Here is an 18,946-nt window from a genome sequence, read left to right as displayed (position 1 = left end):
TGCATGTTCCCAAGTTAGTGTTATTAACACAAAAGTTAATATGTACGTGTGCATGTTACCAAGTTAGTGTTATTAATACAATCGTTAATATGTACATGTGCATGATTATTTTTGGTCCCGTCGAGCTGTTTCCCAATCCCAGGCGGACACGGCCGATGGTTCGCGGAGCGTTACGAGCCGGACGTGCAGGACAGGTCATGATGGAGCGAAACGGTGATTAAACCGCGACCCATGTGGGAGGGTCGGGGATGGGAAAACGCGGGTCGAGGGGTACACATACTGGATACCCACATGGTCCGAGAACTTCCGTGAGATTAAATCCTTCCGGTTGACCTACACTCGAGGGTCGCTTCCCGCGGACGGGACTTTTCTCACGATGCCGAATTCGGGCGGTGTATGTTCTCGGAGCGGTTTGAAGTGGCTGTGCTGTTTGTGACGGAGGGACGCAGCTGCGTGGATTTGTGCTCCATACGTGCACACGGCGAGTTTCACGTCCCGTGACCAAAGCTCAAACCTCGGGATTTCCGCGCCGTTTATGAATCGCTCTTGAATCACCGCATCGCAGTGACCCCTCTGCCCCCCGACCCCCGTGCTTTTGCCCTGAGAGTGGGGGCAGCGTGCGCTGGAGGTGGGGGGCATTGACTCGCACATGGTGCGCGTCGCACTTTGGCGCGCATTTGCAGCGATGCTGAACACGCAGGAATCCGCAGCCATCAGTCCGGGGGATGATTTATGGTCGCGTGCCTGGCAGCCCCCGCCGGTGCTTGGTGAAACCTCCTCGCGCACGGAACCTCGCGGTCTTTCCCGCCCCTTGAGCCTCTTGGCTCCACATTTATACCGCGAGCTCCAGTGGATCAGAGTCCAGGCCCAGTCAGAGTTCGAGGTGTGCGCCACCCTCCCCCCCCACCCCCCCTTAGGGCTCGCTCAGCACTCTATATAGTTCCGTGAGCGCACGGAGCATCTTTTGAGCACGTGCGTCGTGGGCAACGGTGCACGGTCCATGCACGGACACGCGTGCGGACATCGGGACTATTGATCGGTAACTGTTGCTGCGAGAAAACTTCGTGTCCTTGTCTCTATGATGGACCCCACCATGTTCTCGTACATGCCAGGGCACGGCGGGGTGCCGCACGCTTTCGCGCAATCCCTGCACGGACGCTCCTCCACCTTCGAGCGCTCCTCCTTCGCCGATCTGGCGCCCTCGTGCGCCGCCGTCTTCTCGGGAAACTTCGGAGCGAACGAAGGAGCTTTCGCGCTGAGCCCGAGTCGCCTCGGACACCATTTGCCCTCGCAGTCCGCCGGTTGGCCCCCGCTGAGTCCGCGGGGGTCTCCCGGGGTCCCAGGCGCGGCGTGCGCGGTCAGCGCGTCCTCTCGGCACGCCGCCGCCCTGGTGCCGTCCCCGGCCGGAGCCGCCACGGCCGGAGACGCGTCTCCCAGACACGTGCCCGGGCCGGGCCTGCACATGACGACCTTCGAACAGGTTCCGCCGCACGCGATGTCGCAAAGCGCCGACGGCGTCCGGAAGGGTCCACGGAGGAGGGCGGACACGCCAGGTCAGACACCGTGTCCGGTCGAACGTGTGTTTCCGGTCGAACGTGTGTCTGGGTCACTGTGCGCGTGTCGTTCATTCGAGCCCAATGTCGCGCCCTATGGGTGTAGATACTTAGGATGAATGGAATACTTGGCAATTGGCATTGGACATTCGAGATACTCCGGTCACCTGTAATATACTTCGGTCACCTGTAATTAGCCCATAAAGTTAGACTGTGTCCGACATTGTATGCCTTATTTATCAATGTATATAGAGTCTATTTGGATTAACAATGGCCTGCTTGTCCTTCGATTTTGTACGCAGAGTTTGTACACCGTTCACAGGTGTAGCCCGAAACCCCCCATAAGGATCACATGCACTAGTAGTGTACACGAAGCAGGTTCTCGACAGAGACCCTTGAGATCCATGTTGGTGAATCACCGATGTGGAGCTAGTCCGTGTCCACTGAGCGTGTCCCCTGGACACATTAAGCCTGCTGTCCTCTTAGAAAAATTAAAAAATCCATTGTAAAAATCAATAAATAATGTCATTGTTAGAAAAATGAAAAATCCATTGTAAAAAAATTAATAAGTAATGTCATATTGTTAGAAAAATGAAAAATCCATTGTAAAAATCAATAAATAATGTCATATTGTTAGAAAAATGAAAAATCCATTGTAAAAATCAACAAATAATGTCATTGTTAGAAAAATGAAAAATCCATTGTAAAAATCAATAAATAATGTCATTGTTAGAAAAATTTAAAATCCATTGTACAAATCAATAAATAATGTCATATTCTTAGAAAAATGAAAAATCCATTGTAAAAATCAATAAATAAATAATGTCATTGTTAGAAAACTTTAAAATCCATTGTAAAAATCAATAAATAATGTCATATTCTTAGAAAAATGAAAAATCCATTGTAAAAATCAATAAATAATGTCATATTCTTAGAAAAATGAAAAATCCATTGTAAAAATCAATAAATAATGTCATTGTTAGAAAAATGAAAAATCCATTGTAAAAATCAACAAATAAGGTCATTGTTAGAAAAATTAAAAATCCATTGTAAAAATCAATAAATAATGTCATATTGTTAGAAAAATGAAAAATCCATTGTAAAAATCAACAAATAATGTCATTGTTAGAAAAATTTAAAATCCATTGTAAAAATCAATAAATAATGTCATATTCTTAGAAAAATGAAAAATCCATTGTAAAAATCAATAAATAATGTCATTGTTAGAAAACTTTAAAATCCATTGTAAAAATCAATAAATAATGTCATATTCTTAGAAAAATGAAAAATCCATTGTAAAAATCAATAAATAATGTCATATTCTTAGAAAAATGAAAAATCCATTGTAAAAATCAATAAATAATGTCATTGTTAGAAAAATGAAAAATCCATTGTAAAAATCAATAAATAATGTCATATTGTTAGAAAAATGAAAAATCCATTGTAAAAATCAACAAATAAGGTCATTGTTAGAAAAATTAAAAATCCATTGTAAAAATCAATAAATAATGTCATATTGTTAGAAAAATGAAAAATCCATTGTAAAAATCAACAAATAATGTCATTGTTAGAAAAATTTAAAATCCATTGTAAAAATCAATAAATAATGTCATATTCTTAGAAAAATGAAATATTCCATTGTAAAAATCAATAAATAATGTCATTGTTAGAAAACTTTAAAATCCATTGTAAAAATCAATAAATAATGTCATATTCTTAGAAAAATGAAAAATCCATTGTAAAAATCAATAAATAATGTCATATTCTTAGAAAAATGAAAAATCCATTGTAAAAATCAATAAATAATGTCATATTGTTAGAAAAATGAAAAATCCATTGTAAAAATCAATAAATAATGTCATTGTTAGAAAAATGAAAAATCCATTGTAAAAATCAATAAATAATGTCATTGTTAGAAAAATCAAAAATCCATTGTAAAAATTAATAAATAATGTCATATTGTTAGAAAAATGAAAAATCCATTGTAAAAATTAATAAGTAATGTCATATTGTTAGAAAAATGAAAAATCCATTGTAAAAATCAATAAATAATGTCATATTGTTAGAAAAATGAAAAATCCATTGTAAAAATCAATAAATAATGTCATATTCTTAGAAAAATGAAATATTCCATTGTAAAAATCAATAAATAATGTCATTGTTAGAAAACTTTAAAATCCATTGTAAAAATCAATAAATAATGTCATATTCTTAGAAAAATGAAAAATCCATTGTAAAAATCAATAAATAATGTCATATTCTTAGAAAAATGAAAAATCCATTGTAAAAATCAATAAATAATGTCATATTCTTAGAAAAATGAAAAATCCATTGTAAAAATCAATAAATAATGTCATTGTTAGAAAAATGAAAAATCCATTGTAAAAATCAATAAATAATGTCATTGTTAGAAAAATCAAAAATCCATTGTAAAAATTAATAAATAATGTCATATTGTTAGAAAAATGAAAAATCCATTGTAAAAATTAATAAGTAATGTCATATTGTTAGAAAAATGAAAAATCCATTGTAAAAATCAATAAATAATGTCATATTGTTAGAAAAATGAAAAATCCATTGTAAAAATCAATAAATAATGTCATTGTTAGAAAAATGAAAAATCCATTGTAAAAATCAATAAATAATGTCATTGTTAGAAAAATGAAAAATCCATTGTAAAAATTAATAAATAATGTCATATTGTTAGAAAAATGAAAAATCCATTGTAAAAATTAATAAGTAATGTCATATTGTTAGAAAAATGAAAAATCCATTGTAAAAATCAACAAATAAGGTCATTGTTAGAAAAATTAAAAATCCATTGTAAAAATCAATAAATAATGTCATATTGTTAGAAAAATGAAAAATCCATTGTAAAAATCAATAAATAATGTCATATTCTTAGAAAAATGAAAAATCCATTGTAAAAATTAATAAATAATGTCATTGTTAGAAAAATGAAAAATCCATTGTAAAAATCAATAAATAATGTCATTGTTAGAAAAATGAAAAATCCATTGTAAAAATCAATAAATAATGTCATTGTTAGAAAAATGAAAAATCCATTGTAAAAATCAATAAATAATGTCATTGTTAGAAAAATGAAAAATCCATTGTAAAAATCAATAAATAATGTCATTGTTAGAAAAATGAAAAATCCATTGTAAAAATCAATAAATAATGTCATATTCTTAGAAAAATGAAAAATCCATTGTAAAAATTAATAAATAATGTCATTGTTAGAAAAATGAAAAATCCATTGTAAAAATTAATAAAAAATGTCATTGTTAGAAAAATGAAAAATCCATTGTAAAAATCAATAAATAATGTCATATTGTTAGAAAAATGAAAAATCCATTGTAAAAATCAATAAAGAATGTCATATTGTTAGAAAAATGAAAAATCCATTGTAAAAATTAATAAATAATGTCATTGTTAGAAAAATGAAAAATCCATTGTAAAAATTAATAAATAATGTCATATTGTTAGAAAAATGAAAAATCCATTGTAAAAATTAATAAATAATGCCATATTGTTAGAAAAATGAAAAATCCATTGTAAAAATTAATAAATAATGTCATATTGTTAGAAAAATGAAAAATCCATTGTAAAAATTAATAAATAATGTCATTGTTAGAAAAATGAAAAATCCATTGTAAAAAAATCAATAAATAACGTCATATTGATAGAAAAATGAAAAATCCATTGTAAAAATTAATAAATAATGTCATGTTGTTAGAAAAATTAAAAATCCATTGTAAAAATTAATAAATAATGTCATATTGTTAGAAAAATGAAAAATCCATTGTAAAAATAAATAAATAATGTCATATTGTTAGAAAAATGAAAAATCCATTGTAAAAATCAATAAATGGTCATATTGTTAGAAAAATGAAAAATCCATTGTAAAAATCAATAAATGGTCATATTGTTAGAAAAATAAAAAATCCATTGTAAAAATCAATAAAGTCATATTGTTAGAAAAATAAAAAATCCATTGTAAGAATTAATAAATAATGTCATATTGTTAGAAAAATGAAAAATCCATTGTAAAAATTAATAAATAATGTCATATTGTTAGAAAAATGAAAAATCCATTGTAAAAATTAATAAATAATTTCATATTGTTAGAAAAATGAAAAATCCATTGTAAAAATTAATAAATAATGTCATATTGTTAGAAAAATGAAAAATCCATTGTAAAAATTAATAAACAATGTCATATTGTTAGAAAAATGAAAAATCCATTGTAAAAATTAATAAATAATTTCATATTGTTAGAAAAATGAAAAATCCATTGTAAAAATTAATAAATAATTTCATATTGTTAGAAAAATGAAAAATCCATTGTAAAAATTAATAAATAATGTCATATTGTTAGAAAAATAAAAAATCCATTGTAAGAATTAATAAATAATGTCATATTGTTAGAAAAATGAAAAATCCATTGTAAAAATTAATAAATAATTTCATATTGTTAGAAAAATGAAAAATCCATTGTAAAAATTAATAAATAATGTCATATTGTTAGAAAAATGAAAAATCCATTGTAAAAATTAATAAATAATGTCATAGTGTTAGAAAAATGAAAAATCCATTGCAAAAATTAATAAATAATGTCATTGTTAGAAAAATGAAAAATCCATTGTAAAAATTAATAAACAATGTCATATTGTTAGAAAAATGAAAAATCCATTGTAAAAATTAATAAATAATGTCATATTGTTAGAAAAATGAAAAATCCATTGTAAAAATTAATAAATAATGTCATGTTGTTAGAAAAATGAAAAATCCATTGTAAAAATTAATAAATAATGCCATCCTGTACGTTTGGATTTCATGGTGATGTAAACACATCATAACATTCCAAACCATCTCACGCAGACTCTCCGGAGGAAGGAGCCAGTGCGGAGCCCGGGGCCAGCAAACCCCGCAAGGAGCGCACGGCCTTCACCAAGGAGCAGATTCGGGAACTGGAAGCAGAGTTTGCGCATCACAACTACCTAACGCGGTTGCGTCGGTACGAGATCGCGGTCAACCTGGACCTGACCGAACGACAGGTACGGATGTACGTGGTCTCTGAATGTCGCATTGAGCGGCCAAAAGGCGCGGACTGTTACAAGTCATAATAATGTCCATAAAGGTGTGGACGGTAAACGGAATAGGTATTGTACGTAGCAAGCGGATGATGTGGACTTTGAAAAGAGGTCACAGGTGACATTCGTAACAGCATGAACTCTACTAACAACACCTGAAGCGGCATGTCCTTAATTTATAGACTGGAAGCAACTTTGCTATGACGTGAACTTGTCGCATATTGATTTTGAGATTCTCGAAACACTAAAATATCTTGATCCTTGGCGGTTCACAGGTGAAAGTTTGGTTCCAGAACCGACGGATGAAGTGGAAGCGCGTTAAAGGTGGACAGCAGGGCGCCGCGGCCAGAGAAACGGAACTGGCAAATGTCCGCAAGGAGAACCTCTTGCCGTCCGAGCTGCGTGGCTTGGCAGCGCCATCCGGCGGGCAGGGACAAAGTTCAAATCTTGGCGAGGACGCGGACAATGACCCGGCGTGATGACCTTGTGCCTCGTGGCTCTCGTGGACCTGTCGGGGAGCACGCAAAGTGCCTTTTGGACATTCCAGGGACAAACTCACCCTTCCTTGTTATGCCGAGGACATTGGTGGCATATCTCCTCATCCTGCTCCTCCTGCTTCTCCCACAAATCAGTGACATGTTCTGTGCTAGATTTAGCTCGGAGTGCAATCCATACCAAAGGTTGTCCTGTTTTTTCAATCCCGTACACTACTTGTTTGTCCTCATTTAGTCCGCCCATTGTCAAATGACATGGGTCCTGGAATTTCTCATCTCCTCAGGAGCGAATTGTTTACAGCAAAATGGCTTTCCTTTTCACGCTGTAATTTGTACAGGATCAGAAGGCGATCGCGTTAAGGCCAAAAACTGATCATGTAACATATTGAACATACATTGTCACTTTAAACAATAAATGGGTTTATAAATTTCCCTTGCTTGTGGACCCTTTTGTTTCAAATGAGAATAAAAAGGTAACCACTCCACAATGAGGTATTGTCACATGCCTGGAGATCATTACAGGTCCAGCTGACTGACATTTAATTTATTTATTTATTATTTTGATGACAGAGTCGAGGCTCGTGGAAGAGCTGGAACAAAGAGCGGATCAGGACGCAACATAACAAAAGGGAACTGCAGAAAGAGAGGAGGTAAACACCAAGGCCGGTGGAGAAAATTGATGGAGACGAAAGACAACGGATGCGCAGGTAAGGATGATGAGTAGGGGAAAATGCAGGGGTTGGATACAGAAGCAAAATTTTAGGAAGAGTAGGGCGGGAGGTGGTTAACTGGGTTTTTTGTATGCTAAGTCAAGGCTCATATAAGAGCTACTGCAGAACTTGAAATAAAGCAAGTCGGGGACAAGAGGGGGTGAGAGAGGGAAGCACAACAAGAGTAGGGAACAGGGACATCAGGAGATCTGTGGAAGAGAGAGGGCTGGGTGCACAGGATAAACAAGATGGACACTACAGGACATTTCAGGAAAGAATACAAGGCAATTGAAGGAGATGTGTTTGGGGGGATTAACAGGGGTAAACGGATTAAGTGGAAGCGAAGTGAAAGGGTGTAGAAAAGGTCATGGTTTTGGATTGGGTACGATTTGAGATGGTAATGAACAGCTGTCTTGAAGACATGGAGGGAAGAATGAGATTGAAGTGAATATGGAAGTTGATTCCGCAGGTGGGAAGAAAGAGGAACGAATGAGTGGGTGTGAGCAGTGATCCTGGATTTTGGGAGTTTTGCTGGAAGGGGGTGCTGGTAGACCACGTGCGCCCTGTAGACACCTGGAGAGGACAAAGCACGGAATGGGCAGACGGTGCAAGACCGGGAAGGAGGCAGTATACCTAATTCAGGTGCCTTCAGCAACACCATATAGAGCACCATTCTTTATGTAGACCACCACCATCCAGTACACGACTACTCTTTACCGTTTCCCACACTTATGTAAATCACCACCACCATGTGCACACAGTATGTTGTCCACCACCAACCTCAAAACCATCTCTTATGTCGAACACAAGCACCAGTTACAGCACAACCTTTATGTAGACCACAGCACCACCACCATCACCATGCTCTATCAAAATCACCATGTACAATTGATGTTCAGCTTCCTTGATTGTTGTAAAGATATCAGAATTCCATCCCTTTCGGTGGTTTTATTAAATGTAGCTCCATCACTTGTTCGCAGATCTTATGTAGGTAGAGGACAAAATATTTGCTATTCACTCTACTTAAAATCGTTGATATAGAATACGGTACCATTGTTTAAAAGGTGCAGATATCTCAAGGAGGTTGAGAGAAGTTCGATTTGAGAGGAATTTCAAGGAAGAAGTTCGAAAACCTTGATCTTTTCTACCCCCGTTAATTCACCCCAGATCCACTGTTTTGAAATACCGACTTCTTTCCTGGAAGTCCGAGCTGTGTCGACATGTTTTTGTTTTTTTTACCTCTCCCACCCTCCCTTCCCATGCCTCCTCCCACCAGGACGTCTCCCTCCCACAGATCTCCCGATGTCCCTGCTCTCCATCTTGTCTCCCGCTCCCTTTATCATATGTTTTATGTGTCAGTTTGTCGTTTTGTGATCAATGTTAGCTCTTACACGAGCCTCGATCTTGTATACAAAAAAAAGGAAAAAAAAAGTGAAAGTTGGAAGGTGTGGCTCGAGTCAATAATGAGAAAATGAAACTTGAGAAAAGGAATAAAAGTGAAGATGATCAGAGCGAAAGTTGGTGGAGAGAGAGTGGAAAAAAGTTTGCAATTACATTCGAGTTCGGGGTGGTGGAGAAGGCGTATTTATGGAGCAGGGGGGAGGGGGGAGGATCTGCCCCTTTCGTGTACGTAATAAATAGATGGAATTGCAACTCTGAAAATCAGAACTCTTGGTACTTGTGCCCAGACAAGGCTTCGACATTTTCCGAAGCTGATACTCGTGGCAGTCTTCAATGAAGATCTGGAGAGGACGTTAGGTGGTCACACGAGGCAGGTGCTTTCACGGTGTGCTTCCAACGGCCTGGAGACCCATCTAGGTGTATTAGATGAATGACCTGCCGAGCAGCGTCCACCAACGCAAACTGTAGGTATATTGGTAATGCATGTTCCGATAAGTTGTCAAACTCAGTTTAAGGAAACCTCAGCACCAATAGAACGGATCTGGCATAATAAAAGGTTGCAAGCTTAAAGCACCTCGACCGGAGCCGGATATGGACTCCCTGAAGAGAGAGTCTGCAGGCGGTGCAACCCGATCGCAGCGAGCAGGTCTGGAGCCCCAGCTCTCATCCATCTCAGTGGACGTGGCCTGGTTCCGCCCAGTGCCGAGCGCTTAGACCCGTCTTTGATGTCCCGTTGGATCTGAGGGTCTTGATCTCAAAAACCATGATGCATGGGGTCCACCAAGATTTCCAAGCCTCGTGTTGCCCAGGACAAAGGCCTTGTCACTGCAGCATTTCGCAGTTGTTTTAAACCTCCATTTGTGATTGCCACTTCGCGTGGGCCTCTGCTTGATGTTTACTTTTATTTACAAAACCTTTTGACTCTGTAAGCAAGACGGTTCGGTCGCACGTTCTTTGTGCGCACTGTTGCTGCAGCTGCGACCAACCGATCGGACATGGTGCTGCTCTCTCCGCGCGCTCAGGAAGAGCCTGCATCAGGTGCACGGATGGGTCGCGACCCCGATAGGTCGTCTGTTCGCTCCGGTACTGCGCGGGCCCGCTTGCGATCCGACCTATCGTGCCCAAACGCCTTTGGAGCATCCAGAAGGGGGAAATAGGTTGTGATTTTTGATGGAGTGCCTGCCAGGCCTGGTTAAAACGATCTATCATGTGACGTTTTGAGTCGGTCATTAGGGTTTTAAACTTCTTCTGAAGAGCTATTGGGTTTCCTCCAGACACAATATATGTTTAAAAGTCATTAAAGAGATACGTTCTCTCCTGTGGAATTTTTTGTGCCTATTTTCTTTTGGGAATACTATTTTAATACGTCATCTTTCTTCCTCAATGTGTGGCAGAGCTTCAAGGAATTGTAATATTGTTGTAAAATCAAAAAATGCTGTGCCGTTGGTCCTTGCAGATAATTTGCTGAAACGCCTACGTGCAGGTTATACCTCAATACTTGATACACATGTTCTAAACACACCTGGGCGACAAGTTGCGTGGCCATCGAGGGACCTCCACAATAGGGAACAGGTACATTTCGTGCACAGTTATTTGTTTTTAAACTAAATTTAGTGCTAATTCATAATAACCACAGTTATAAAGACGACCAAGAAGTTACCTGTGTATCACAATTCTCGGATCGACTCGTCTTCTCATTTTCCATCCTTTCCTGGCATCATTCAGTTGTTTGGTCCCAGTAAGTCAATGTACATATGTGTGAACCACCTTTAGAGGCCATTTTTCCCCACAGAGCAGGGGTTGGCCTTTTGTGGGCACCGTGGTCCCCTTTTTGAAGCAATGTTTTATGGCCGGATGCCCTTCCTGCAAGTCGCCCTGTTAGTCGCCTCTTGCGACACACAGGGAATTACCAGTGAAATGGTACTCAATTTGCCGACCTCGGAAGGATGATAGGCTGAGTCAATCCCCCTGGTGTTAATTCAACGATCGACCGGGATTCGAACCCAGGATCCTAGGATCCCAAGCCAGCACCCTAACCGCTAAGCCAACGAACCCAGGACCCTCGGATCCCAAGCCGGCACCCTAACCGCTAAGCCAACGAACCCAGGATCCTGGGAGCCCAAGCCGGCACCCTAACCGTTAAGCCAACGAACCCAGGATCCTATGATCCCAAGCCATCACTCTAACCACGAGGCCAACGAACCCAGGATCCTAGGATCCCAAGCCAGCACCCTAACCGCTAAGCCAACGAACCCAGGATCCTAGGATCCCAAGCCGGCACCCTAACCGCTAAGCCAATGAACCCAGGATCCTAGGATCCAAAGCCGGCACCCTAACTGCTAAGCCAACGAACCCAGGATCCTCGGATCCCAAGCCAGCACCCTAACCGCTAGGCCAATGAACCCAGGATCCTAGGATCCCAAGCCGGCACCCTAACCGCTAGGCCAACGAACCCAGGATCCTAGGACCCCAAGCCAGCACCCTAACTGCTAAGCCAACACCAGAACCCAGGATCCTAGGATCCCAAACCGGCACCCTAACCGCTAAGCCAACGAACCCAGGATCCTAGGATCCCAAGCCGGCACCCTAACCGCTAAGCCAAAGAACCCAGGATCCTCGGATCCCAAGCCAGCACCCTAACCTCTAGGCCAACGAACCCAGAATCCTAGGATCCCAAGCCGGCACCCTAACCGCTAAGCCAACGAACCCAGGATCCTAGGATCCCAAGCCGGCACCCTACCGCTAAGCCAACAAACCCAGAATCCTCGGATCCCAAGCCGGCACCCTAACCGCTAGGCCAACGAACCCAGGATCCTAGGATCCCAAGCCGGCACCCTAACCGCTAAGCCAACAAACCCAGGATCCTAGGATCCCAAGCCGGCACCCTAACCGCTAAGCCAACGAACCCAGGATCCTAGGATCCCAAGCCGGCACCCTAACCACTAAGCCAACAAACCCAGAATCTTAGGATCCCAAGCCGGCACCCTAACCGCTAGGCCAACGAACCCAGGATCCTAGGATCCCAAGCCAGCACCCTAACCGCTAAGCCAACACCAGGCCTTCAATGTACATGTGTATATTCTTCTGAAAAATTCATGCAGATCTGGAGCTGGTCTTTCACACTGTCCACTTGCAGTCTTCCCAGGTCATCATTGGAAAAACCTGTTTGAGTGAGCATTGCCACCTGGTATTGAGAATACTAGGGCATGCCCGTACTATATCTATATCTAAAATTATATCCCCCCCTCTATTTACATGAAATGGTTTGGTGCATGAAATGTTTTGGTCCATTCGCAACGCCAAAGCGAACGGCGAACGCTTTACATGAAATGGTTTGGTGCATGAAATGTTTTGGTCCATTCGCAACGCCAAAGCGAACGGCGAACGGCTTGCGAGTACAGTGACAATCCCCCCCCCCCCCCCCCTCTATTTAGATGAAATGGTTTTTATTAGTTTTAAAACATAGTTTAACGCCAACATAGCGCCAACATAGTTTGCAAACGTGAAATAAATGAATACGCTCTCAAATGTGCCATCCGAGGCAGAGTGTGTCCGCCACGTTCGGCACACGCGATAGCTCGCTGCTCTCTGATTGGTTGAATCGTTTTTTGGACATAGCTCGGTAAGTAATTGTCCGATTAATATGAAACCTTGAAAAGGCACATCCTCGGGTCCCCAGCAATATACCTGGCAAGTTTAAAGTATATCGGACCCGTGGTTGTCGAGAAACAGCGGTCACAGACAAACAAACGTACAAACGTACAAACAAACACACAGAGATTACTGGAATTATAGATAGATGTCGGAGATTCTATCTCCATGTTCTTGGAGTGTATCTAGGATTTGCTGAAAAGTTTCCGAAACGTCTGCTTTCTCGTCTGGCATTGTTCTTTTCACCAATCTGAGTTGAAGGACGTTTTTCGCTTCGGCATTTTGATTGAAGGTGTTTAGCGGTTATGGTGCGGGCATGGGATCCTAAGATCCTGGGTTCAGCAGTTAGGGTGCCAGCTTGGGATCCTAGGATCCTGGGTTTGAATCCCGGTCGATCGCTGAATTAACACCAGGGGGGTTGACTCAGCCTGTCATCCTACCGAGGTCGGCAAATTGAGTACCAGTTCACTCGTAATTCCTTGTGTGTCGCAAGAGGCGACTAACAGGGTTTTTATTTTATTTTATTTTTTTGTATACAGGATCGAGGCTCGTGAAAGAGCTAACCACCCTGGCGATGGCAACAGGAAGGGCATCCGGCCGTAAAACATTGCTTCAAAAAGGGGACCACGGTGCCCGAAAAAGGCCAACCCCTGCTCTGCGGGGAAAAATGGCCTCTAAAGGTGGTTCATTTTGATTGAAGGTGATGTCGAACTGATCTTGAAGCCGAATGTTGAACAGCGTCACGCAAAAACCGTAACGTGAAGACGTCACTAGGAAACGTGACAAATAAGATTTTTTTATTGGCATACCCCGGACCGATACAAAAGCGGATTTAATTAAATAGCAAATATTTTACCCAATGAAGATGTACAATCAAAATTTAAATTGTAGGTTTAAAAGTTGAGTATCGGACAGCGTAACAGAAAACCGGACTGTCCTCTACAAAACCAGACGAATGGCCACCATAGCCACAAGTGTTCCTCGCTGACTGGGTCTTCAGTCAAAGTCCTCAAAATCATCTCGATACGTCCGCCAAGCGAGAACACAAACCACAACAAATGAAAACAACATCAATGTAGAAAACAGAATCCACAGCACTGGAAATACATTCTGGAGAAAAGACCAACCGACCAACCAGTCTTGCCTTCTTCTCCTGCAGAGCATTCTTCACCACCGGTCACTAACCATCTACCATGGTGCTGCCACCCATCTCCTCAGAATCTCTCCACATGCTCTTTCACAATATTCGTGACATCAACCTTCAAACACCACATCTTCAACTTCCCTGGCAAACCACACTCATCAATCCTCCTCAAACCTTATACAAGCTGCTCCCGGACTTTCTCCACCCTTCCCACATCATTCAACTTCACCGTATCCCATCTTCTCAAGCTCTCCACGGGGGCCTCCATCAACGATGGTACCACATCCCCTCCCAGCTCAAACCTCCTGTGTACACAATCCACCACCCCTCGTCTCAATGCAGCACTCCTCGCCTTCATTATCTTGAATCGACCTCAGAGGTTACCCACGAGAACTGTCTGGGACCGACTTCGTGCTCCAGGTTAAAAAGTCAGCAGACCGATAAGATACCCTCTTCTCACGCCAGATCACAAAGCAACCCGCTTGGCATGGTGCGGGCACGTCAACACTGGAAGCCCTCTCTTCCTGGAGAAAAGCCCATTGGTTCGATGAGAGACTATTTCTCCTGTGCAGGGTAGCAACAAAACTTGGCTAAAACACCTAAAACCATGATACGCCATCCTGTTTGGTGGCGAATCTGTTATGGTGTGGGGCTGCCTGTTACGATTGTAAAATTGACGTTGTCACTATAAAGTTTAACCCGACGAGTGACAAGTACCGCAAGCACATTTTGGATCATATTTTTCCACATTTTGACAACCACACTAACCCCAAGACCTGTATCGATGGACCACAAGCACATTTTGGATCATGTTCCACATTTTGACAACCACACTACTCCCAAGACCTGTATCGATGGACCGCAAGCACATTTTGGATCATGTTTTTCCACATTTTAACCACACTACTCCCAAGACCTGTATCAATGGACCGCAAGCACATTTTGGATCATGCTTCACACTACCCCCAAGACCTGTGTCGATGGACCGCAAGCACATTTTGGATCATGTTCCACATTTTGACAACCACACTACCCCCAAGACCTGTATCGATGGACCGCAAGCACATTTTGGATCATGTTTTTCCACATTTTGACAACCACACTACTCCCAAGACCTGTATTGATGGACCGCAAGCACATTTTGGATCATGTTCCACATTTTGACAACCACACTACTCCCTAGACCTGTATCGATGGACCGCAAGCACATTTTGGATCATGCTCCACATTTTGACAACCACACTACTCCCAAGACCTGTATCGATGGACCGCAAGTACATTTTGGATCATGTTGTTCCACATTTTGACAACCACACTACCCCCAAGACCTGTATCGATGGACCGCAAACACATTTTGGATCATGTTTTTCTACATTTTGACGACTACACTACTCCCAAGACCTGTATCGATGGACCGCAAGCACATTTTGGATCATGTTGTTCCACATTTTGACAACCACACTACTCCCAAGACCTGTATCGATGGACCGCAAGCACATTGTGGATCATGTTTTTCCACATTTTGACAACCACACTACCCCCAATACCTGTATCGATGGACCGCAAGCACATTTTGGATCATGTTGTTCCACATTTTGACAACCACACTACTCCCAAGACCTGTATCGATGGACTGCAAGCACATTTTGGATCATGTGTTCCACATTTTGACAACCACACTACTCCCAAGACCTGTATCGGTGGACTGCAAGCACATTTTGGATCATGTTCCACATTTTGACAACCACACTACCCCCAAGACCTGTATCGATGGACTGCAAGCACATTTTGGATCATGTTGTTCCACATTTTGACAACTACTCCCAAGACCTGTATCGATGGACCGCAAGCACATTTTGGATCATGTTTTCCACATTTTGACAACCACACTACCCCCAAGACCTGTATCGATGGACCGCAAGCACATTTTGGATCATGTTGTTCCACATTTTGACAACCACACTACCCCCAAGACCTGTATCGATGGACTGCAAGCACATTTTGGATCATGTTGTTCCACATTTTGACAACTACTCCCAAGACCTGTATCGATGGACCGCAAGCACATTTTGGATCATGTTTTCCACATTTTGACAACCACACTACCCCCAAGACCTGTATCGATGGACCGCAAGCACATTTTGGATCATGTTGTTCCACATTTTGACAACCACACTACTCCCAAGACCTGTATCGATGGACCGCAAGCACATTTTGGATCATGTTTTCCACATTTTGACAACCACACTACCCCCAAGACCTGCATCGATGGACCGCAAGCACATTTTGGATCATGTTTTTCCACATTTTGACAACCACACTACCCCCAAGACCTGTATCGATGGACCGCAAGCACATTTTGGATCATGCGCCACATTTTGACAACCACACTACCCCCAAGACCTGTATCGACGGATGAAAATGCCAACCTCCACCGTTCTCGTGTAATTCACTGACTTCTTGTGAAACGATGCCATCACAACATTGCCCTGGCCAGCAAGAAGTCCTGATTTAAATCCAATGGAGTACGTTTGGGACATTCGCAGGGCCTGATTTAAGAAAATAAACCATCGTGAGCAGGCTCTTTCACAGTTGGAGGCCGCTTTGCACCAGGAAAGGCAACAACTCTCTTTGGATTCTCATTGGCAGCGTCGTCACTGGACTATAAGGAGGGGTGCAGCAGTCATTCGGTCTAAAGTTGCTTCTTGTTGTTTTGCATGCAGCCTGCAGCTGCTGGTTGCAACCTTTTTTGTCGGGAAGCTGTATTGCCAATGCGGTGCCCCTATTACCAGTAAGCTGGTACTCCTTTTGCCAATCTCAGAAGGATTACAGGCTGAGTTAACCCACCTGGTGTTATTTCAATGGCATGACAGGGGCTCAAACTCAAGACCCTATATACCACCGTTAAATAATGAACACGTTACATTAGTGCTTCATGCCTGTTGTTTGTATCCTTTATGACGTCCTTAAAAACAGTAAGTTTCCTGTTTGGAATGATTTTCAATTTGTTTGGAAAAAAAAGTTTGTCTGCCAGACAGAATTAAAATAAAGATGTCGTTCCTCTCTGAGCATGTGCGATCGGGACAAATTCAGAGGCAAAGTACTATTCAACGACGTTTTTCGATTCATGTTCAAAATATAACATTTAATTGAAATATGGTGTTCCTTGATCATAAACTGATGTTTGTGGACAGACAGACATAAGTGAATCAATTGTTTAACCACACTTTACATGATGTAATAATACGATTTCCCTTACAAGGAACTTCAACGCAGGAGGTCATTGGACTCATAAAGGCCTGCACTATGATTACATATCTATGGTTGCTCGTCTGTGCTCAATCCTTTTTAAATGATGAGCATCAAACAAGGAAGCAACACATACCATGTTTAAAGTCTTTGATATGATTCAGCCAGGGTTCGAACCACCAACCTCCCAGGCTCAGAGGAGACGCTCGAACCAGCACATCACCAAGTCCGGTCATAGAGAGCTTCGTATGGCCTCAGTCACACTGGATCGTACGATTTCTGGATCGTGCGATTGATGGCAATCTGGCCGAGGTACGACCAATCGTCAATGTTTGCTACGCTCTCCATTTGCGATCGCAAACAGGTCTTAGGGGTCATCGTACGATTGGTGGTATGCGTGGTTGTACGATCACCGACGATTGGAGAAGATCGATCGCAAGATCAATCGTAGGTAATCGTGCGAATAGTGGTGGCGATCAGCGACCAATCGTAGGTAATCGTGCGAATAGTGGTGGCGATCAGCGACCAATCGTAGGTAATCGTGCGAATAGTGGTGGCGATCAGCGACCAATCGTAGGTAATCGTGCGAATAGTGGTGGCGATCAGCGACCAATCGTAGGTAATCGTGCGAATAGTGGTGGCGATCAGCGACCAATCGTAGGTAATCGTGCGAATAGTGGTGGCGATCAGTGACCAATCGTAGGTAATCGTGCGAATAGTGGTGGCGATCAGCGACCAATCGTACGGTCAATCGTGGCGACCTGCGAACGCTCGCACTACCGATCGTGAGGTTGAACGACAGGTGGCACCACCAATCGTCAGGTGGCAGGACCAGTAGCACGACCAATCGTGCGACTACTTGACCCGCGATCATGCACGACTGGTGGTGCGTCCATGCACGACTGGTGGTACGACCATGTAAGACCTGTCTGTGACCTCTTACGATTTGGAATCGCAGGTCAGAAGTTTTGAACATGACCTTCGACCTTGCTGCGACTGATTTTGCCCTGGCGATCACCCACGACCTCTGCGACCAGTCGCGCGCTCTTTCTGCGATTTGCCCGCGATTCACAAAATTTTCGGTCGCAGCTAGGCCGTAACCTGGTCGCAGGCCCGGTGTGACTGGGGCTTAATGGAACCTCTATGGCAATTGGATGTATAGGTAAATCCATTCAAAATTTCACTGTCATTCCCCATTCCCTTGGGAACAAAATTTCATGTTGTCATTTCAAATGTCCCTTCCATGATCCGCCATCTTGCTCACGTGATCTTGCTGGCGGATCTCTCTAGCATTAAACGAAGGCCACACGAAGAACGTGACGTGTTTCCGTTTTATTTTTCTACTTCCGGCTTTATTCAAATTAAGGCTTAATTTCCGTTACGCAATGACAGGAAACAATCCTGAATACACTTTAACTACCTTCAGAGTCGACACCACCACGTAGCTCACATCTCTCAACTAAACAATATAAAAAAGCGATCCTTATTTTGCGAGGGCTGCGTACTCGATCGACTGAACATTGTCGACGAAGCTCTCACTCTACGCAATGCGTATTTTCATATTAGATTATTGGGCCTCTTGAGACATTCATTCCATTGTGACATGATGATTGACTGGTCTTGAGCCCAACATCACAGGATGTGGTGG

The 18,946-nt window shown here is 41.9% G+C and overlaps 1 protein-coding gene across 1 annotated transcript; it reads left to right on the top strand.

The window, feature by feature from the left end:
* Positions 1-621: 621 nt before the first annotated feature.
* Positions 622-7,575, top strand: LOC137429143 (uncharacterized). The gene is made up of 3 exons (XM_068119155.2): positions 622-1,553; positions 6,438-6,613; positions 6,925-7,575. The coding sequence occupies exons 1-3, from the start codon at positions 1,079-1,081 to the stop codon at positions 7,126-7,128; spliced, it is 855 nt and encodes a 284-aa protein (XP_067975256.1). The 5' UTR covers positions 622-1,078; the 3' UTR covers positions 7,129-7,575.
* The last annotated feature ends 11,371 nt before the right edge of the window (positions 7,576-18,946 follow it).

This window comes from Myxine glutinosa, chromosome 6 (genome assembly GCF_964187855.1).
Source record: "Myxine glutinosa chromosome 6, kmMyxGlut1.1, whole genome shotgun sequence".
NCBI lineage: Eukaryota > Metazoa > Chordata > Myxini > Myxiniformes > Myxinidae > Myxine > Myxine glutinosa.
The sequence above is the reverse complement of the archived record's forward strand: the minus strand, read 5'-3'. Positions and strand labels throughout refer to the sequence as shown.

Excerpts from the sequence above, each read along its gene's own strand:
- LOC137429143 (XM_068119155.2), top strand. The coding sequence starts at position 1,079 with ATGATGGACCCCACCATGTTCTCGTACATGCCAGGGCACGGCGGGGTG. Across the intron at positions 1,554-6,437 it reads GAGGAGGGCGGACACGCCAG|ACTCTCCGGAGGAAGGAGCC; the intron begins GTCAGACACCGT and ends CATCTCACGCAG. Across the intron at positions 6,614-6,924 it reads TGGACCTGACCGAACGACAG|GTGAAAGTTTGGTTCCAGAA; the intron begins GTACGGATGTAC and ends GGCGGTTCACAG.